At 52.8% G+C, this 21,771-nt stretch overlaps 2 protein-coding genes across 4 annotated transcripts in view; both read right to left on the bottom strand.

The window, feature by feature from the left end:
- Positions 1–19,963, bottom strand: part of SMURF1 (SMAD specific E3 ubiquitin protein ligase 1) — a 101,319-nt gene extending 81,356 nt beyond the window's left edge. For all 3 annotated transcript variants that reach the window (XM_062180671.1, XM_062180669.1, XM_062180670.1), the window contains exon 1: positions 19,856–19,963. In XM_062180671.1, coding sequence (XP_062036655.1) covers positions 19,856–19,910 — 55 coding nt within the window. In that variant the 5' untranslated portion in view covers positions 19,911–19,963. The remainder of the gene's footprint in view (positions 1–19,855) is intronic.
- Positions 19,964–20,011: 48 nt separating this feature from the next.
- Positions 20,012–21,771, bottom strand: part of KPNA7 (karyopherin subunit alpha 7) — a 60,771-nt gene continuing 59,011 nt past the window's right edge. Inside the window, exon 11 of the mRNA XM_062180131.1 lies at positions 20,012–20,444. Coding sequence (XP_062036115.1) covers positions 20,012–20,444 — 433 coding nt within the window. The remainder of the gene's footprint in view (positions 20,445–21,771) is intronic.

Below are 21,771 nucleotides of genomic sequence, written 5' to 3'. Positions count from 1 at the left end.
GGCCAAGCTGTAGATGGCAAGAAAAGTAAATATCAAGGTTGGTAAGAGCGGGTGGAGGCAGACATCTGCAGAACAGTTCTCTTTCTCTGTTATATTGTTATTCATCTGTGTCCCAAGCAGGCGAAGCCACTTCCCTGCGTGCAACCACCCTCAAGCTGTCACCTTCCTGGAAGGAGGACCCAACGCGGTGCTCCCAGCTGAATGGGCTGAGCACTTCAATCTGGAGACGAGAACTGGATTCAGAAACCAGATTCTCTCTTTCCAACAACGTGTAAAGACGACACAGAACATCCAGAGCAGACTCTCAGTGAACCCTTAGGCTAGCTGGTCCCTGGCCTGTGCCGGCAGCAGGTGGGCGCTGAGTTACTCCACCGATCCCTTGCAACAGCCCGACCACACAGGGATGGTCTGAGGCTGAAGATGAAGCCAGGGTATGGCCAAGGCTGCCGGTATGTGGCAGAACTGGGCTGTCTGCCTCCAGTGTACGTCTCCAAAACACGGACAAGGCTGTGGTCCATCTCGTGAGTTCCTGGAGCAGGGCAAATACAACTCAGGACAAGTGCTTAGCACAATTCCTGCCTGGCAAACAGAAAAGGCCTCGATGATTGACAGATGATCCAGGGCAGAATTAAGCGGAGGGAAAGCAGCCAGAAGCTTCCCCAGCACCCGCCTCCCCCTTTCCTGTGCACTTGCGTTCCAACCTGCTTTGCCCAGGGTACCTCCTTCTAAGTAGAAGTGGGCCCAGGGTCAAAAGGAAAAAAGCAACCATACAAATATCAACTGGAGGAGCCACGGTGGGCTGCAATGACTGTCTGCGACCCAGCAAGACACTTGAGTCTGTCCTCGGGCAGAAGGGCCCACTGCACCCGGCTGAGGGCCCGGTGCCCTTCATCTGCACCTCCCGCCCCCGGACTCCTTACCTTCCCCTGCTCAGACTCGCCCTGCCTCCCCTAGGCCGACTCTGTAACTCTGCAGAAAGGGCAAACAGGAGGTGGTTCCTGGCCCTGGCCTCTACCCCCTTCCCAATGCCCCAATGCCACTGCCGGACAACCTGGCACACAGGAGTTACTCAATCAGTGATTTTTATAAAAGGAACTTTGTAAAGCACCCAGGCTAACCTTAGAGAAGGAGCCTTGTAAAACACCCTAGAAAAACCGTCAGGAGCACAGCCATGCCACTTCCTGCCTGGTGGAGAAGCCTCCTTCACACCCTTCCTACACAGTGCTCTTTGTCCCCAGGAGCAGCCGCCACCGCTGACCCTGCAGAACTTTGCCCAGCACTTTCCGTGGCTACAAGGTGGCAGAGCCAGGACTGGCACCCAGGCTGCTGGCCTCGAGCTCCCCACCTTAGCTGGGGCTAAGTGGATCCCGTGCTGCTCTCTGGGCCTGCAACAATGAGCCCTTCCTACACAGCAAGCCTTCTCACTCCCCATCCAACCTCTGACTCGCGTCACCACCGCTCCCAGACTCCTGCGCCTCCCACTGACGTCGCCTGCTCTCTGATCCTCCACCTGCCTGCGCCTCTGCCTCTCACCTGACCTTCAAGATGGCCACACTCTCGCTCCACCAGGCCTCTGCTTGTGCTGTCTCCTCTGAGTCCCTTTGTACATCCAGATCTTTCCAAAGGCCTTTCAAATCTGGCCACCCCAGCAGCTTCGCCTGCCTGCAAGGAGCTCCCCTTTCATCTGCACTTCTGTTGTCACTTAACTGCTCCTAGTGAATGCCACTTCCCTGTGTGCTGCGGGGCTCCTGGGAGCAAGAACTGGCCTCTCTCTCCATCCCAAGAGACCCGTGATCCCGCATCACACTCAATAGTGAGTGTGGATGGCCTCGGTACGCATCTTCCTTTAGAAATAACTGGGCAAGAAAATTAATATTAAATTCTAATGCAAAAATTCTAAGTGCTAAGGTTAAAGAATCAAGACTCATTGAAATAATAATTTCTCCTTTATGACTCAGTAAGGATATATTCCCTTTAAAAATATGTAAATTTGTATAGCAATACACTAGGATAAAGTACATTTATCTGATATTTGCTTATTTACAATAAAATTATTCTCTAATTAGATGTTCTTTCATACTTTCACAAACTTTAAAATGATCTGAACTGGGTTCATTCAAAGTGCTGGGCACTTCGCAGGCCAGGGCAAGCGTTCCGTGCAGCAGCTAAGCCAGCCCCTGGATAGTCTCTCCATGTCAAAGTCCCTGGGTTGGAGTTCTGACTCCATCTCCAAACCAGCGTTCTGCTGATGCACACACTGGGAGGCAGCAGGTGATGGCTCAAGGACTTGGGTCCCTGCACCCTTGTGGGAGGCCCAGATTAAGCTCCCAGTTCCCGCCTTTGGCCTGGCCCAGCCTCAGACACTGCAGACATTTTGGTCATAAACCAGAGGGTATAAGATCGATCTCTCTCTGTCTTTCAAATAAATTAAATAAACAAACATCTAAAAAAAGAAAGAAGGAAACAGGCCATGTCAGCCAGTCAGGAGACAGTGGTATAAAATACAAACTGATAACTTCCTGTTAAGTACAGGCTGAGTCTGGGGGGGGAGGGGAGGAAGAGGCATCCTTCCTCCATGCACTCACTCAGGGACCCAGGCCGCTGGAGGCTGGAGGCTCCAGGCTCCATCCTGTGACACATGGCCTCAGGGCGCTCCACAGCAGGGCTGGAGGCTCTGAATGCTTCAGCCCTCAGTGGGACCCAAGTGGCTTCCCACAGCTCCCTACCCAGACTAGGCACGGGGTCCCACCTAACTGCCAGCAGGGCAGGGTGGGGCCATGCTGCGAGCCCACGCCTGCCGAAGAGGCAGCTCAACAGGTAGGAAGATGGGGCCAGCTCTGGGTGAAATAAGCGAGGCGTATGCCAGGGGCACTGGAGGTTATCATCCGGGTTAGCAGAGAACAGACAGGGAGGGAGCCCTGAGAAGAGGTGGCGACAGGAAATCTCCATGAGAAAGGAATGATGTAAGCTAGAGCCACTTCCTTTCCTGCAGGCCAGCAGCTGACCAGGGGTCGGGAGACTGGAGACATTTTTAATGGACGCCTTTCTGTATCACAAGCACGCGCTGCCTATATACTAGCACCAACCAAAATATTTTTTAGGCTACCATGTGTGCACTGTGAATTAATGAGGTTTTTCTGTTCTGAACTCAATCCAATCTATTCTAATACAAGCAACCTCAAATCCTTGACTCATACCGCTCGAAACTAAACACCTGGAGTAACAATGACACAATCACATCCTTTGGTGAAGCTGTGCTGAGAGCTGCTGGCCTGACTCTGCCTACTCTAAAAATACAGAGCTCTACTACGCAGGTGATAGACAAGCGCACCAGGTGACAAGCTGTCTCCACGCGGGACTCCCTCGCCTCCTTTTTCAATTTAGGTACCATCTCTAAAACAAGGTTCCTTTTCTAAAATAACACCCATGTTTTTGTACTGTTAAGCTGAGCACTCTACAAAATACAGTAAATAACCCTTCCTCGGTTTCCAAAACAGAAAACACTGCTGTTTGAGAATGCACCGGAACATGGAACGCACTTTACAAAATTAGAATCAGGACCTTCAAATACTATTGAAATACTCCGTGTGCCAGAAGTGCCAGCGGCACTCATGTTCCTCTCTGGTGTGGTTAAAAAAAAAAAAAAAAGATTTATTTATTTGAAAGTTACACAGGGACAGAAGGAAAGACAGAGAGAGCGAGCGAGCGGTCTTCCATCCACTGATTCACTCCCCAATTGGCCTCAACCGCCAGGAGCTTCCTCCAGGTCTCCCATGCACGTGCAGGGGTCCAAGGACTTGGGCCATCTTTCACTTCTTTCTCAGGCCACAGCAGAGAGCGAGATGGCAAGTGGAGCAGCCAGGACTTGAACCGGTGCCCACATGAGATGACAGCAATGCAGATGGCAGCTTTACCCCCTACGCCACAGCGTTGGCCCCTCTGGTGTGGACTGAAACAAAAGCAGCTGCCCACACACAGCTAATGAGGTGAGCCACAAACAATGTAACAGGTAAACACAGTAAGTCCTCCAAAAGACTTCCATAACCCGTTTGGACACTACTAGCAAAAAAAAAAAAAAACAAAAAAAAAAAACAAAAAAAAAAAACAAAAAAACGGCCAGGCTTCGACTGTCCCGATCACAACATTCTGAAAGGCAGGGTGCCAGGAGAAACAGCATCCTGTCAAGGCTACATGACATCCTCAAGGGTTTTATTTCTAAATCTATGCTAAGCACATTCCGTAGCAACTTTTCAGTACACCAAGTTGACATTTAAATAGCCTGTGACCATCACTCAAGCTCGACAATGAACTTCAGTGGAAAGTCAACCACCACCCATTGCTTTCAAATCTCAACATTGCACTTTGTAAACTGAATGCGCTTGGATGGTGAATCAAAGGCGTTTCCCTATGCAGGCTTCCACCAGTAACCGCTAGTTCACAGGGTACAGACACCACCATTTAACCTGCCTCTTGCTTCCAAAGTGGTTCATTCAACCAAAACTAATGATTCAAAAAAACTCACATTTTTCATAAATTACCAAGGAAAAACAAATAACCAAAGTTACCAAGCTATCTTAGATCTTGTATAATTCATTATGTACATCTATAGAATCAATCAGTGATTATTAAAATTTCCAACATGAGACCAAATACAAATTTCAGACCAAAACAAAAATGAAAAGAACTTTATAGATTGCACTGCGTTAGGTTTAGACAAAAGACAGATGGCATTAATTTGTTGGTATGCAGACAATTTCCAGGACTTTCAGGGCAGGGGCAGTCACCATACCGCAGACCAGTGATTCCAAGACACATCTCCTTACATTTTTACATCTGGAAAATCTCCACGAGCCGCACACTGTGATATGATCCGTGTTACTGTCACTCCCACATGAGCCGCACACTGTGGTGTGATCTGTGTTACTGTGTGACTCCCCCATGAACCAGGTGCTGTGGTGTGACCCGTGTTACTGCATGACTCCCCCATGAACCAGGTGCTGTGGTGTGGTCCGTGTTACTGCGTGACTCCCCCATGAGCCAGGTGCTGTGGTGTGATCCATGTTACTGCACGACTCCCCCATGAACCAGGTGCTGGGGTGTGATCCGTGTTACTGCGCGACTCCCCCATGAACCAGGTACTGGGGTGTGACCCGTGTTACTGTGTGACTCCCCATGAACCAGGTGCTGGGGTGTGACCCGTGTTACTGTGTGACTCCCCATGAACCAGGTGTTGGGGTGTGATCCGTGTTACCATGTGACTCCCCCATGAACCAGGTGCTGTGGTGTGACCCGTGTTACTGTGTGACTCCCCCATGAACCAGGTGCTGTGGTGTGACCCGTGTTACTGTGTGACTCTCCCATGAACCAGGTGCTGTGGTGTGACCCGTGTTACTGCGCGACTCCCCCATGAACCAGGTGCTGTGGTGTGACCCGTGTTACTGTGTGACTCCCCCATGAGCCAGGTGCTGTGGTGTGACCCGTGTTACTGTGTGACTCCCCATGAACCAGGAGCTGGGGTGTGATCCATGTTACCATGTGACTCCCCCATGAACCAGGTGCTGTGGTGTGACCCGTGTTACTGCGCGACTCCCCCATGAACCAGGTGCTGTGGTATGGTCTGTGTTACTGTGTGACTCCCCCATGAGCCAGGTGCTGTGGTGTGACCCGTGTTACTGTGTGACTCCCCATGAACCAGGAGCTGGGGTGTGATCCATGTTACCATGTGACTCCCCCATGAACCAGGTGCTGTGGTGTGACCCATGTTACTGTGTGACTCCCCCATGAACCAGGTGCTGTGGTGTGACCCGTGTTACTGTGTGACTCCCCCATGAACCAGGTGCTGTGGTGTGACCCGTGTTACTGTGTGACTCCCCCATGAACCAGGTGCTGTGGTGTGGTCCGTGTTACTGCGTGACTCTCCCATGAGCTGCACACTGTGGTGTGAACTGTGTTCGTGTGTAACTTTCAAGCAAAGCCATTTTGGATTCCGGGAGGTAAGACGATCTAACACTAACGTGTACTAAACACTTTGTAGGTACCAGACAGCGCTTCATGTAGTACCAACACCCTGACGTGGCTCCAATTATTCCCCTGTATCTCTAAGAAGCAAACAAAGAAGGGAGGCCACTTGTCTGAAGGCACAGGTGGTGCGGTGCAGCCCTCAGCCTGAGCAAGGCGGCCTGACAGCGCCAAGGGGTCCTGTGAGCGCAGCCACGCGTCTTACAAGAGTGCAAACGCAGAGCTCCGAATATAAAACTCAGGCATTAGTCCAAAGCATTTAGTATAGGAAAATGTTAAGAGTCCCTTATCTTATAATAAATTATATTCGTGCAAAGAAACCGAATTATTTTCTCTTCCAATACTTCCTGAAATTAATTTCCAAGCAATTAACATGGATTTCTACTTCTTAAAAATTCCCTACAATCTCTAAGAAATAATGTAAGGACATATTCCTAAAACCTGTATCTGAATTTCATTTAAATTTTACTATTAAAATACTTCCAAATAAAACAACTGTACACAGCAATGCAGGAACATTCTATGGTACAAGTCGACAATGAAACCTACTGGGGTAAGTTCACATGGCCAGTTACCACTCAACCCTTGGCAAAAACCCTTGACACTTTCCTAAGAACACACCCTTTGCTACACACTAGAGAGGTTACACTTCTTTCTCAGACATGCAGTAAGCGGAAGCGTTACTTCCCTTACACTAAGTGTGCAGATAGAGCTAGTCTTAGACAGCTGGTGTGACCCAGCTCTCTGCTCAATTGTCTTCGCAGTCCCGTCTATCATCAGCTCCCAGGATGCACCTTCACTTCACTGTCTGGCCAATCCATTCCACCAGCCTGGCCCTGATGGCTGGTTCACAGATAGGACTTGACCCAAACCAGGCCAATCACCCAACAAGACTTAACTCCAGGACTGGGCTGCTCAGGAAGCCCACTGTAACCTTTGTGCTGGAATTAACACCAGGAGCAAAGAGCCATGAGGGCTGCAGCAGCGTCCTCCCAGGAGCAAGGAGAGGAGAGCAGGGTGTGAGGTCACCGTCCCCCTGGCACCATCTTTGGTCCCATTGGCACCATCTTCGCATTTCCAGTTAATTAACTGAAGAAAATTCTACTGGGCCAATTTAAGGTAGCTTTCTGTTCCTTACATCTGAGAGCATCCTGCTTTTTAAAAAATGATAATAAAATGGTATCAGGACAAGCGGTATTAAAAATAGAAGACAGAACTAGAGATGCAAATTGGCTGAAGAAAGGAAGCAAGGCAAAAGCCAAGAGGCGCCTCACGGGCCCAGCCTGAGAAGGTAACTACCCTTATTGTCTGAGAGAAATAATCAGACAGGGGCCTGAGGTTGCCTTCAAGACTACAGGGAGGACCAGGGGACCTGGGACAAGAGTCACAATACCCAGGTGCCCTGCCTACTTGTCCTGGAAGGACAGGTGAAGAGGGTGGGTGTGTCTTTGCTCCAAGGGGCCTTCTTGCGACACACTGCAACCCAGGGAAACCAAGGGGCACGGAGAGAGGGAGCAGCAGAGACAGGGAGCGAAGGGTGGGCTGCACAGGGGGTAAGACTGTGGGGTGGGGGACCAAGAGGACCCCGCTCCCCAGGCCAATCCCAAACCTTGTCAGCCTGAAAATGCTGCACCTGCAGAGCCTGCCGAGAGCAGGCAATGATGTCTCCCACCCCATGCAACTATTGCCAGCAGCCCCTGGGGAGGCTCAGGAGAAGGCCAGGAAACCAAAGACTAAAACTGGGCCAGGTCCTGCACTTGAGAAAATGCCAGGCTTTTCGTCGGAGCCCCTGGAATCACCCAGGCACCCAGGAGAAGGCAGGCTAGGCCCTCAGGTGTCACCTGGTCAAAGAAACCCCAGGCCCGGTGGACAGCAGCCCATGGCTGCCCAGTGCCCAGGCTCCCGACTGGCACAACGCTGCCCAGCGCAGCCACAGCACAGGCCCAGTCACTAAGGAGCTCATTAAGTCATCCATCCAGCGCCTGCGAGCACCATGTGCCAAGCAGCGCTCTGCAGGACCCTTGGCTTCACGGAACCTGTACGCCAGGAGCAGAGACGGAAAACTATGCTGCTGGGACAGCCGGAGGGTGATGGATAAGCCAGCAGACGCATCGTGAGGAGTGCGGCAGTGAGGGAGGAGCGATGGCTCCAGCCAGAGAAGGGCTCACAAACGCAGAGATCTGAGTGACGTGAGGGAGCACGGAGAGGAAGAGGATTAGAGCCTTTCACAGGGGAGGGGGCAGGGAGGGAGGGCAAACTAAGTCAAACTGAAGCCCTCAAGCCGGAACAAGCCTGCCACGTTTAGGACCAGGGTGGCTGTGGGCCTCAGAGGAACGCAGACGGGCACCCGGGGGGCCAACCGTAGGATCCCGGGGGACGCCGATCTGATCCTAGGAAGGCAGCACCAGAGGGCTCTGGGAAGGGAGTGACACGATCTGATCTGCCGTATGCTCTCGGAGCACGGAGCTGGTGACCAGATTAGCGGTTCCTGGGGCCCCAGGGATGGGGGAGTGGGGCAGGAGGTGCCTACAAGGGGAAGGAGCCTGCGCTGCAGTGCAATGCTGTGTCACAGCTGTGGCGGTGGTTACAGGACCTGCACGTGTGAAAACACTGCACACACGCAAACACGGCACGCAGGACTGGGGAGAGCTAAATAAGCCGTCCGTCTCCTGGTTTTGCTATCACGCCGTGGTTACACACGACGCTGCGGAGGGGAAAAGCTTGGGGGTACGGCGGACCTCCCTGTACATTCTTCTCCAACCTTCTAGGAATCTACAATGGCTTCAAAATTCTGAGGCTGCCATTTAAAGTATCGATTGAAGAAAAGTAAAAGTAGAAAAAGAACAATGTGACTCCAAGCCACGCCCACTGAAACGGTTAAAATAAGAGAAAACACCAAGGTTGGCAAAAATACGGAGCAACTGAACTCTCACGCATTGCTGGTGGGAATGGAAACTGGTACAACCACACCGGCACAGAGTTTGGCAAGGTTTGATAAAGCTGAACACAGGTCTACCCTATGACGAAGCAAGCCTTGTCTTTTTTAAGATTTATTTATTTTTATTTGAAAGAGTTATGGAGACGGCCGGCACCGCGGCTCAATAGGCTAATCCTCCACCTGCGGCGCCGGCACACCGGGTTCTAGTCCCAGTCGGGGCGCCAGATTCCGTCCCGGTTGCTCCTCTTCCTGTCCAGCTCTCTGCTGTGGCCCGGGAGTGCAGTGGAGGATGGCCCAAGTCCTTGGGCCCTGCACCCCAGGGGAAACCAGGAGAAGCACCTGGCTCCTGGCTTCGGATCAGCATGGTGCGCCGGCCACAGTGCGCCAGCCGCGGCAGCCATTGGAGGGTGAACCAATGGCAAAAGGAAGACCTTTCTCTCCGTCTCTCTCTCTCTCTCTCTCTCACTGTCCACTCTGTCAAAAAAATAAATAAATAAAATAAAAAATAAAAGAGTTATGGAGAGACAGAGACAGACAGAAGTCTTCTACCTGCTGGTTCACTCCCCCGAAGGCCCAACAGCCAGCACTGGGCCAGGCCAAAGTCAGGAGTCAAGAACTTCTTCCAGGTCTCCCACATAGGTGGCAGGAGCCCAACCACTTGGGTCACCTTCTACTGCTTTTCCTAGGCTATTAGCAGGAATGGGCAGTGGAGTGGCTGGAATGCAAACCAGCGCCCATATGGGATGCTGGCATGGCAGGCGGAGGCTTCACCTGCTTTGCCACAACACCAGCCCCCTCACCCAGCAATTCTATTCCTAAGTATAGATCCACCAGAACTGTATGCACTCACTCACCAAAAGACACCCACCCAAATGTCTTTAGAGAGCACCCAGTTACCCATCAGGCAGAGGGATAGATTACGGCATCGCCACCCAAGGGAACACTGACCATCAGAGAGGACACAAACAACAATACAGACAGATCTCACGTAACGCTGGACAAAACAGGCCAACTAGGAGACAGCGTTTGGCACAGCGGTTAAGATGCCACTTGGGATACCCACACCCCATATCAGAGGACCCGGCTTCACCTCCCTACTCCACTTCCAACTCCAGCTTCCTGCTAATGCCCACCCCGAGGGCGTTTCAATAAATACGTCTTTCCCGGCTCACTAGGCTAATCCTCCGCCTGCGGTGCCGGCACACCGGGTTCTAGTCCCGGTTGGGGCGCCGGTTCTGTCCCGGTTGTTCCTCTTCCAGTCCAGCTCTCTGCTGTGGCCCGGGAAGGCAGTGGAGGATGGCCCAAATGCTTGGGTCCTGCACCCACATGGGAGACCAGGAGGAAGCACCTGGTTCCTGACTTCAGATCGGCGCAGTGCGCTGGCCGTAGCGGCCATTTGGGGGGTGAACCAACCAAAGGAAAACCTTTCTCTCTGTCTCTCTCTCACTGTCTAACTCTGCCTGTCAAAAAATAAATAAGTAAATAAGTCTTTCAAATAAATAAGTCTTTAAAAAGCCAATCAGAGGAGCATACGTGGTATGGTTCCATTAACATCAACCTCAAATCAGGGTTTCACAAGTCAGGACAGTGATTAGCATTGGCGGCTGAGAGGGTAGAAGTGAGGAAGCAGAAACTCCCAGTTTACGGGGCTTTCCAGGTCCCAGTATCATTCCATTTCTTGATCTAGATCCAGGTCTCTCCGTACTTTTCCTACACGTGACTATTGATTATTGTAACCCATTCGGATTCATTACAGCTGGATGAAGCCTCTGGAGTATTTCTGTACCTGCGCAGGAGATGGTATCAATTCAGGACAGACAAAACAACCCTCTTCCCTGCTGTACAATGTGCTTTTAGGGAATAAAACAAACTGCATGCTAATTTTTTAACTTAGAAATAAAAATACACACCCCAGAAAAGCCCTTTTGGAGCTTGGCTTCATATCTTGGCTCCAGGGAGGAATCACAGATGAGAATCCTTTGGAAACGACAAAGCACTGCGCACATCCAAGGCCTCGGTGTCACTGACATGTATGAACGGGCACCAAGAAATCCGCAAACCCGCCGTTTGTAAGGAATATTTGCCGAAATCCAATTGAGTAAAACTTTGGGACTTTTTTTTAACCTAAAGATCTAAGAGGAAAAAAAAAAGCCATCTACTGCAAAGGGTTCCCACTCTTTGTACTCTTACAGAATCGGATATCAATATTTCTTTTTTAGGCACTGTTAAAATTAAGAACAAGCCTTTAAAAAGTTCACAGCACACGTATTGATTTGAAAATGTACTAATTACTACTGGCTTAGGCAAGTGAGCTTCCTCACCTCCGCTTCAGGGATGAGATTATTTTACAAAAGCAGTCAGAGGTAACACCAAATGATATTCCAAGTAAATTATATGAGCCAGCACTACTATTCATAATCAAGGCCCCAGTTTTTCAAAGAGCTCCCTCTATGACCTGGGTCTTAGGGGTTAGCTCCAAATTCTTACACTTGATCTTAGCCAAAAGGCAGAGCAGTGGTTACCAGCTCTGAATTCCTGAAGGGGGAAGGGTCATTCGGGTCATTGGGGTCTTCAACAAGCCTTTTAGGGAGGAGCTCTCAGTATCAGAATAAACCCAGCCTCTAGGAAAAGGAGTTTGTTCAGAGCTACCCGGCAAGTATGAAAGTTTATCCTGCAGGAGCCAGGAGCCGTCCTGGAGAGGAAGTGCCAGAAACTGGGCACAGCCAAGACGCCAGCCGCGCGTGCTCTCAGCCCGTCACAGCACTCTCGGTACAGTTATTTTCAATTTGCAGAACATCGGCATTTTAAAGCAATTACTGTTCACAATTAACATACCAGTTGCCCCAAGAAACCCTTTTCTTCTTAAGAGCCATAGGTTCTTTTTTGTTTTTAACATTTTTAATTATTGAAAAGCAATATATGCTCAAGGAGGTCAGAGGAGGAAAGAGATTAAACAACATAAAAGGAATCCAATGTAGTCCCAGTACCCCCTTCTCTCTTTCTCTCTCTCTCTCTCTCTCTCTCTCACACACACACACACACACACACCCCTGTTTCTCCTCCTCCAGGCTCCCAGTTCCTCCCCAGAGGGAATCACAGTATTCCCAACACGATTCTTCCACTGAGAGCCTGCCTATACAGACAGCCCATTATAAACCTTGCACTTTCTGTTCTACGTATTGCACACACAGTACACACACTATCCACTTTTCCAAGTCAGAATTTTTCCCCACTCAGGGCTGCATCTTGGAGAACACTCCGTCTCAGAGTAAGCGCGGTGCCTTACTCTTCTGGACAGCCACATGTCCTTGGGGTTATAGGATAATCTGCTTACCTAGTGCTCTGCTGACGCACGCACGTGTGGGTTGATTTCAGTCTTCAAACAATGCTGCAATCATTTTGCACAGAAAACTTTCAATAGATACGCAAATACATCTGTAAGGAAGAAACCCTAGGGGCAGAACCGCTGGGTCCAAGGGCACAGACATTCATCTTACCAAGAACTGCTCTCCATCGCTACTGCGCCATTTACCTTCCCGACCAACTGTATAAAGGAGCCCCTGCTCGGCCACTCCCTGGTGAGCGCTCAATAGTTTCAGAACTCTTTGGTCTGACCATCTGAGAGATGAAGAAGTGTTTCATCCTGAGTTCTGACGTGTATTTTATTTAGTACGAGTAGGGCTCCTAGCTCCTGGCTCCTGATCGGCGCAGCTCTGGCTGCTGTGGCCAACTGGGGAGTGAACCAGCAGATGGAAGATTCTCTCTCTCTCTCTCTGCCTCTCCTTCTCTTTCAGAGTAAGTCTAATTTTCAAATAAATAAATAAATCTTAAAAAGAAAAAGAGAGAACCAGACTTTCATTTTCACATCGATTAAAACTGCTTTCCCTAGTCTGCAAATGCACATTGATTTTATCCTATTTTTACAAGACGAAATTTCCTATCCAGCTACTTTACTAAGGGCTTTACTGTCTGTAAGCGTTTTCAGCTGCTCTTCGCTCCGTGCAGATAGCTACACCGTCATGTCACCGTGAACAGCAGCAGGGTGGCTGCCCGCACTCTGACGTCTTACGTGACTGTGTGCGTCCCTGATGGCTCCAGGTTCGAGCAGGAACGCGGCCAAGGCTTCCCCTTTGAAGAGGAGGCTGGCTTCGGTTTGCAACACTAGTTCTCTCAGGAAGGTCTCTGCGTTCACAGAGAATGTGACAATCCATTCCTGAGCACTACTGTGCCAGGATCAGCAGTCGGTTCCATGTGTTTTCTTCCATGTCAAAGTACAGCACTAGCTTTATCGTTTACATGGTTACTTAGGCCTAAGAAATAACAGCAACCCATCACTGTACTTCCAGCATGCTAGTCTATAAATAATTCATAAGCACTCATTAAAATACTGAATCCATCTTCATCAGGTCTTGGGCAGTATAAAAGCAAGCAGGTATCTCACAGTACAGCCAGGAAGGCAGAGTCATGCAAAGATCGCGATTCTACGCACACCCTCCCCCTCTCACTGAGGTTACTTCTGTAGTGAGAAATGAAATTCAGGCCTTCTGATTCCTACTCCAGCATCTAAGCCCCAGGAAACACCAAGGCTCCAGACAGCCCAGCGGCCGCCCAGCATACAAAGGAGAAAGCAGGCTGCCGTCTACGACAGCTTCACAGCATCCCGAGAGCAAGCTCGGAGCTGCAGACATCTGAGGCGCAGCACCCGCAGCCAGCGGAGTAGGTGCAGGCTCAGGGCTGCGCGGCGTGGCCGACATTCCTCAGCCAATTAGAATTCCTTTCTGTGGAGGTGCAGGCAGCTGGAAGGGCAGCGCGGGGCGCAGCACCGGAGGCACTGGCTGTACACCACTGAAGCCTGGTTTTAAAACAATAAAAGGGCTTTTTCCCTTTAATCCAGAAATGTGGAAACAGCATTCCACTTAGTGTAACTATTTAAATGGATTCAATTGCATCTGGAGACACGGCCCTAACTGGAACGTTTGAAGAGGATGTGCCCCAACCGCATGCTAGGCGCCTTTGTTTTAGACACAGCTCCTCGGGCTCTGTTAGAGCGGGAGGGGCCTCCCAGAGGGCCTGGGATCGCGCGGCCATTCCAAGCTGGGAGCTTTCTCTAGGAAATTCACTCAAAAACAGCAAGCAAAGCAGTCATTTCAGGCGCAGGGACAAGACCGGATTCTTCACATTCCTTATTTGTTTAAAAATACTTCTAAAACGGTTTTGAGATTACAAATATTTGAATCCTAAATTAAGAGCCCTTAAAGCCTTTCTCCACTAGACAATCAGAGCAATGTAACGATATCAAAATACTTCATCCATCTGAACTTTGTGAACCACACAATAAAATGTGCTATTTGGCCAGTACTCATAAAAATGTTTCAAAACAGCCAGGCTAATTACCCGGATCATTGGGTTGATGTTGAAATATTATGGGTCAGTGTTTCCTTACTTCTTTCTTTTTTTCTTAATTCATGAGAAAATACCTCACCAGTAACTCAGCCTCCAGAACTTCCCCTCAACCAAACCAAGAAAACGAACATTTATAGAAGAGAAAGAAAAACCTGAGATTCAGAACCAACTTCCTGGGGCCGGCGCCATGGCTCACTTGGTTAATCCTCCGCCTGCAGTGCTGGCATCCCATATGGGCGCCGTGTTCTAGTCCTGGTTGCTCCTCTTCCAGGCCAGCTCTCTGCTGTGGCCTGGGAGGGCAGTGGAGGATGGCTTACATCCTTGGGCCCTGCACCCGCATGGGAGACCAGGAAGAAGCACCTGGCTCCTGGCTTCGGATAGGTGCAGCACTGGCCGTGGCGGCCATTTGGGAAGTGAACCCATAAAAGGAAGACCTTTGTCTCTCTCTCTCTCACTGTCAACTCTGTCAAATTAAAAAAAAAAAAAAAAACAACTTCCTTAGTTACAAACAACAGGCATTCTGAACTCTTAGAGTAAAAAATTCTGGTCTGATACATCACAACTACTTTGAAAACACATATGGAAATAAAGTCTATGAAAGATTTCATGTTTTGGGGCTGGGCTGTGGTATAGTGGGTGAAGCCGCTGCCTGCAGTACAGGCATCCCATATGGGCACAGAGTTCCAGCTGCTCCGCTTCCAATCCAGCTCTCTGCTATGACCTGGGAAAGCAGTAGAGAATGACCCAAGTTCTTGGGCCCCTGCACCTGCGTGGGAGACCCGGAGGAAACTCCTAGCTTCGAATCAGTGCAGCTCCAGGCCATTGTGGCCAATTGGAGAGTGAACCAGCATATAGAAGACCTCTCTCTCTCTCTGCCTCTCCTTCTCTCTGTGTAACTCTGACTTTTAAATAAATAAATGAATCTTAAAAAAAAAAAAAGATTTAATGTTTCAAGTCACTTAGGCAGGTCAATAAGATTACAAGGAGAAAAGGATTTTGAGGGTGGAATTTTTTTTTTTTTTTTAAGACAACAGAAATGTGATCAAATCACAAAATCGCTGATAGAACCTGCACTGGCACTGGGCAGAATATGATTACTTTCGGCTGGCGCTGCGGCTCCATAGGCTAACCTCGGCCTTGCGGCGCCGGCACACCGGGTTCTAGTCCCAGTCGGGGCGCTGGATTCTATCCCGGTTGTCCCTCTTCCAGGCCAGCTCTCTGCTGTGGTCAGGGAGTGCAGTGGAGGATGACCCAAGTGCTTGGGCCCTGCACCCCATGGGAGACCAGGAGAAGCACCTGGCTCCTGCCTTCGGATCAGCGCAGTGCGCCGGCTGCAGCACACTGGCCGCGGCAGCCACTGGAGGGTGAACCAACGGCAAAAAGGAAGACCTTTCTCTCTGTCTCTCTCTCTCTTACTGTCCACTCTGCCTGTCAAAAAAAAAAAAAAAGAACGTGATTGCTTTGAAAGTATAAAACTGCAACCTGAGGTTTGCCACAGCGTTGGAACTAACCCATCCTACACTTGATCTTAGCCAGAGGGCCAGGAAGCAGAACTAACCCATCCTACACTTGATCTTAGCCAGAGGGCCAGGAAGCAGAACTAACCCATCCTACATCTTTAGATAATCTGGCTCAAAGACTGCCTAGGCTGTACCCTCCTACATTTAACGAGGGCCTTAAGAAAACTGTGGTACCCACTGGCTATCAACTAATCACTACTCCACCTCACCCCAGCAACCAGGTTACAGTTGTTGAAACAAAAGTTCTGCCTGGGGGCTGGCACTGTGGCAGGTAGAGTTAGAGACAGTGAGAAAGAGAGACAGAGAAAAAGGTCTTCCTTCGGTTGCTTCACTCCCCAAATGGCCGCCACAGCCGGCACCTGCGCTGATCTGAAGCCAGGAGCCAGGTGCTTCCCCCTGGTCTCCCATGGGGTGCAGGACCCAAAGACCTGGGCCATACTCCACTGCCCTCCCGGGCCACAGCAGAGAGCTGGCCTGGAAGAGGAGCAGCCGGGACTAGAACCCGGCACCCACATGGGATGCCGGCCCTGCAGGCGGAGGATTAGCCAAGGGAGCCACAGCACCAGCCCTCTTAATCTTTCTTAAGAGAAACTTAAATCTTTGAATCAACTGTTTGATCACCTGTTACTGATCAATTAAAAACAGCCATTATTAACCGTATTTCTCTTCCATGTGTGTTAGCAGCAAAGCCGAGACACAAGGCGGTGTGACACAGCTTGTGCTAACTTCCAAGGCAGTCGCACATCTCCATGTGCTATCGAGGAAGGTCTCCTTCTCTCTGCGTGGATGTGGATTCTCCTCTTCGCAGCGCACAGTCACGCTCCAAAGACACCAGGCCAGCGAGCGGTTCAAGGCAGGAAAGCACGTGGTGTTTCCCTGGCTGCCGCACAGCCGAACTTCGTTCTCCTGAAGAGCACTGTGGAACCCGTAGAGCTCAGAATCCCATTCTTTCACCCAAAATGGCTTAAATAATGTAACCTGAGTTCATCTCTATACCATGTGAGAAGTTTTTGCAAATCTTGCTTGAGTTTTACATCAAAATGTTTCCAAAATATCTGGTTTGCCAGGGAACTCTAAAACGGCTCCAAAATAATGCTCTAAGACACTGGATTTCGCACATATTTTGCCCCTAAGCCTACAGAAACCACTTAGAAACTATTTTCCTACTAAAATATCACAACAGCACTCATTGAATAACATTATCTTTTAAAGATTTATTTATTTTTTGAAAGAGTTATAGAAAGAGGGAACGACACAGAGGTCTTTCATCCACTGGTCCACTCCCCAGATGGCCACAATGGCCAGCACAGGCCAGGCCAAAGCCAGGAGCCTGGAGCTTCATCTGGGTCTCCCACGTGAGTATCAGGGCCCCAAACACATGTGCCATCTTCCACTGCTCTTCCCAGGCCATTAGAAGAGAGCTGCATCGGAAGTGGAGCAGCCGGGATTCAAACCAGTGCCCATACAGGATGCCAGAGTTGAGGGCAGCAGCCTTACCCACTACACAACAATGCCAGCCCCAAAATAACATTATTTCAAATATAAAGACTCAAACAGTGGCTGGCATTGTGGCCCAGAGGTTTAAGTGCTGCTTCAGACCCCGAATCCTGTATCAGAGCGCCAGTTCAAGTCTGGGCCACTCCACTTCCAGCCCAGCTCCCAGCTCATTCACCCTGGGAGGCAGCCGGTAATGGCTCAAGCGCTGGGGCCCCTGCAGGAGAGCCGGCTCCGGGCTTCAGCCCGGCCCATCCTGAGCTGTTGCAGTCATTCGGGAAAGTGCATCAGGGCACTCTCTCCCTCTCACTCCCTTCCTCAGCTTTTCAAGGGGGATGAAAACAAACATTTTTATTTCCATTTTTAAAGAGGACATTCTTCTGTTTAGACCAGATTTCTAGAGCAGCTCAGCATATTATCCACAAGTTGTTTTTTTTTTTTAAAAAGTCCCACAGGCAAAAACACTCATAAACAATACATCATATGAATGCGAGGCATAAGTCAAACACAAGTGCCATGCTTGAACACGGATTTCTGAATACCAGGATTGGGAACAGAAAGGATACATGCCCAGCCACGCTGTGAAATCAGTAGACAGACTGACAGAGCCTGTGAACAGGAGATCGAAGGATGTCACAATGGCCGGACTCCCACGGGCCCCAGGGAGGTGAAAGTGTTCCCTGTCTCCGGACCACACATTTCCCCACTCCAGTCACCACCAGATACGGCTGTGGACCCAAGCGTTCCGAGTGCTCCCTTCTAGTTCCAGCGTCTCCCTTGTCTTTCCAATGAATTGCGCTCTGTGTGGCATTCACACACTGGTTAGAATACCCTCCATTGTGAAAAGTCATTGTGTTCAAATATCAAACACGGAAATGAGATCTTTGAAACCCATAACTTAATTACTCAACTCTTTGAAAGATCATTGTTATCCACAAATGCCATTAGCGAGATTTCAAATTCCCCTGAAAACCATAAAGACCAGACCAAAATCTATTCCATCATCAACTAAACACCAAGTTCCAGCATTTCCACCCAAGGTAAGGCTCGGAAGATAACAGCACCCCTTCCCCCCTCCGCTGCGAGGGAGACCACACTCAAACCACTGGACACCCGGTGTTCCCGAGAGCCCCCGCCCACCAACGCCACCCGGGAGCACGTCTGCACGTGGCACGCCTCGTTCCTGAGCCCAGCAACAACCTGGGAGGAGAAACCAGGGGTCCCTGCCCGGCCGCGTTCACACACGCGCACCTGAAACACCGATTCCATCTCCACCCAACTCCCCAAATCAAGTCCCTCTGCTGATTAACAGAACAAACCACCGCGAAGCCAATTACAGATCACGTTGCAGACCAGAACCAAGCGGGAGTGGCCAGTGCCCACCGAGGTGGCAAGGCGCTGCCTCCACGCGGGACAGGTGCTCCCTCTCTGCCCCCGCGCCGGCGGGTGCACCTGCTTGTTCACAGAGCCAGGGTCAGCGTTGGGCCTAACCGTTCCCTGATCTTACGCCGCTGTGCCAATGTTTCGAAACTCAAACCAGAAAGAGGGCTCGTGCAGCCACTCGGAACTTTTCAAAGTAAAACTGACTTTGAGGGGGGAAGAAAAATCACCCATTGTCGTTTTCGCGGATTTGACCGACGACAGCTGGGCCTCAAAAGCGGGCGTTGCGACCCCTTGAGCCCCGGCCCGGGGGTCCTCGCACACAGAGACCCGCGGGCCCACCCCGGCGGGGACCCCACTCCGCAGGGCCGGGGTCCGGTAAGCCCCGCAGGGTGCGGACAGACGCCGGGGGCCGGCGAGGGAGGGAGGCGTCCACGCCCCCCGCCCCCAGCCCCGCCGCCGGGCGAGGACACAGCGGGAGGAACCGCGGAGCCCGCGCCGCGGCCGGCGGGGGTCAAGTGCAATGCAGAGGGGCCGGGGTGGGGGGGACCTAGGCGGGCGCAGGCCGCGGCCCGGGCAGCCGCCGCCGTCTCGGGACCTGGCGGGAAGTGAGAAAGAACCGGGAGACCCGGCTCCGGGAAGAAAAGGGTGGAGGCCGGGAGACCCCAGCGAGGGGCGGGGCCAGCACAAAATGCGGGGCGGGGGGCGGGACGGGGGAGCAGCAGGCGGTGGGGGGGGGGTGAGGAAGGGGCTGGGACCCAGGGGGAGGGGGAGGAGGGGAGAGAAGACGGAGGAGGGGGCGAGAGACGGGCGCTGGGGGCCCGGGGACAGGGAGCAGGAAGGCCGGGCTGCGGCGAGGGGACAGGTGGGGGCAGACGCCGGGGGCGCGGGGCCCGGGGAGTCAGGGGGCGCGCGGAGGGGGCGGGGCCGGCCGCGGCGAGGGGGCGGGGCCGGCCGGGAGCGGCGAGGGGCGCACGCCGGGGGGGGGCGGGGGGAGACGAGGTCCCGGGACAACGGCCGGCGTAGGGGTGGGCGCCCCCGAGGGGGCTCCGGGGGCCCGAGGGGGCGCCCGCGGCGCGGGTGGGCCTCCCGCCCGCCCTACCTGTCAGACGGATCTTGATGCTGGAGCCGTTTCTGCGCGTCCCGGGGTTCGACATCTCCCGCCAACGCTCGGGCAGCCGCGGATCCAGCGCCGCCGCCGCCCCCCGACCCGGCCCGGCCCGGCCCCGCCGCCGCCGCCGCCGCCGCCGCCTCAAGGTTACGGCTCCGGGCTGGGCGCCGGGGTCCGAGCCGGGACACAAACTCCGCGGCCCAGGCGTCCGGGCGGCGGAGCCCAGGGGATCGGCGCTCGGCCCGGCGCCCGGACCCTCGTGGCTCCCACCGAGCCCAGTCCTGAGTCGCCGCCGCCGCCGCCTCCACCACCTCGGAGCCGGACGCCTGCCGCCCTCGCCGCTTCCGCCGCCGCCGCCGCCTCCCGGAGCCGCGCGCGCGCCCGCCGCCGTGCGGGCCCGGCCCTGCGCGCGCCCGCCGCCGTGCGCCCCCGCGCCTGTGTGCGTGCGCGCGGCCGCGGTACGTCGGGGGCGGGGCACGCCGCCGCCAGCCCGCCCGCCCGCTCCTCGGGCGCGCGCCGGGCCTGCAGCCGGCGGGCCGGGGGCTCCCGCGGCAGCTGAGGGGATCTGCGGCTGCGGACGCTGAGGTGGGCAGACGGGGCGTCCGCGGGTGTCGCGCTCCGGGCGGCTCCTCCTCACGGGCTGGCGGCCCGGTGTGTGAGGAGAGGCCGTGTGTGTGTGTGTGTGTGTGCGCCCCATGGCCCATCGCGGAGTGGCCGGCGCCGCGCGTGGGGACAGGAGCGGGGTGGACGGTGCCCACGGGCTGCCCAGACACCGCAGCGGCCAGTGCACGAATTCGTCACCAGGCCTGGATCGCGTCCGTGTGCCCAGCAGCGCGGGCCCTGGGCCTTTCCTGAGGTCGCACCCCTCGGGGAGGCCGGGGGCACCTGCACGCGCCTGCCGGGCTGGATGCAAGGGCTCGGGGCTCGGGGCTCGGGGCTCGGCGCCTGCCCTGGACCGTGCCTGTGGCCCCGCACAGCCGAGACTGTGAGCGATCCTGGTGACAAGTGCAGGGAATACAAGCTGTGTCCAAGCAGCAAAGCAGGGGACCAGGACCCAGCCATGTTCCCGTTCGCAGGCACCTTTAGGGTCTCCAGGGATCCCCACTCTTCTGTCCGGCGGGCCAGTGTGCCCCCAACCCCACTCCTGTCCATTGATGGTTTCCTCAACACGCCCATCAGGCAGTCTTTGGAAGCCACTTCTTGCTAACAATGGCTGCGCTTGTCACTTAACGGCTTCCACCCACCTGCCAGGGAGCACCTCCAAGGGAAGCGATTTCCTTCATTCAGCAAACATGGGCCACCTACTGTGTGCCTGGGAACAAGACACAAAAGAAATCCATCCCAGAGGCTCGGCTCACTGGGCGATCCAGACATCAGCTGATGACGAGCTGGTGATAGGCTGTGTGCAGAAGGCTAAGGCACCCGTGATAGAACCCTTCTGCTGGAGGGGAGAGATGGGGGCCATCTCAGAAGGGAGAAGACCTTGACCTAGAGTGTAACGAAAGGCAGTTTTCAAGTTCGCTAGGCAAAGAAGTGGCGAAGGGCATTCTAGACAGGGAACAGACTATGCAAAAACATGAGCACCAATGCATTTCCTGGCAGTTGTCCGTCTAAGTGCAGTCACACAGCTACTGAACCCTCTGTCCATGCGCCTCATGCTACTGAAAAGATCTTTGTCCCCTTAAAAAAAATCACTGGAGGCGGGGAGGTGAGAGATATTTGGCAAATACTTAAGACCCAGCTTGGGCCACTGTATCCTATATCAGAGTGCCTGGGTTCAAGCCCTTGTTCTGCATCTCATCCAGCTTCCGCTGTGTGTGTGTAGCCTGGGAGGCAGCGGTGAGGGCTTAAGGACTTGGGTCCCTGCCACCCACAAGGGAGACCTGAATGGAGTTCCGCCTCCTGAC

This window comes from Lepus europaeus, chromosome 21 (genome assembly GCF_033115175.1).
Source record: "Lepus europaeus isolate LE1 chromosome 21, mLepTim1.pri, whole genome shotgun sequence".
In the NCBI taxonomy this organism is placed as follows: Eukaryota; Metazoa; Chordata; class Mammalia; order Lagomorpha; family Leporidae; genus Lepus; species Lepus europaeus.
The sequence above is the reverse complement of the archived record's forward strand: the minus strand, read 5'-3'. Positions and strand labels throughout refer to the sequence as shown.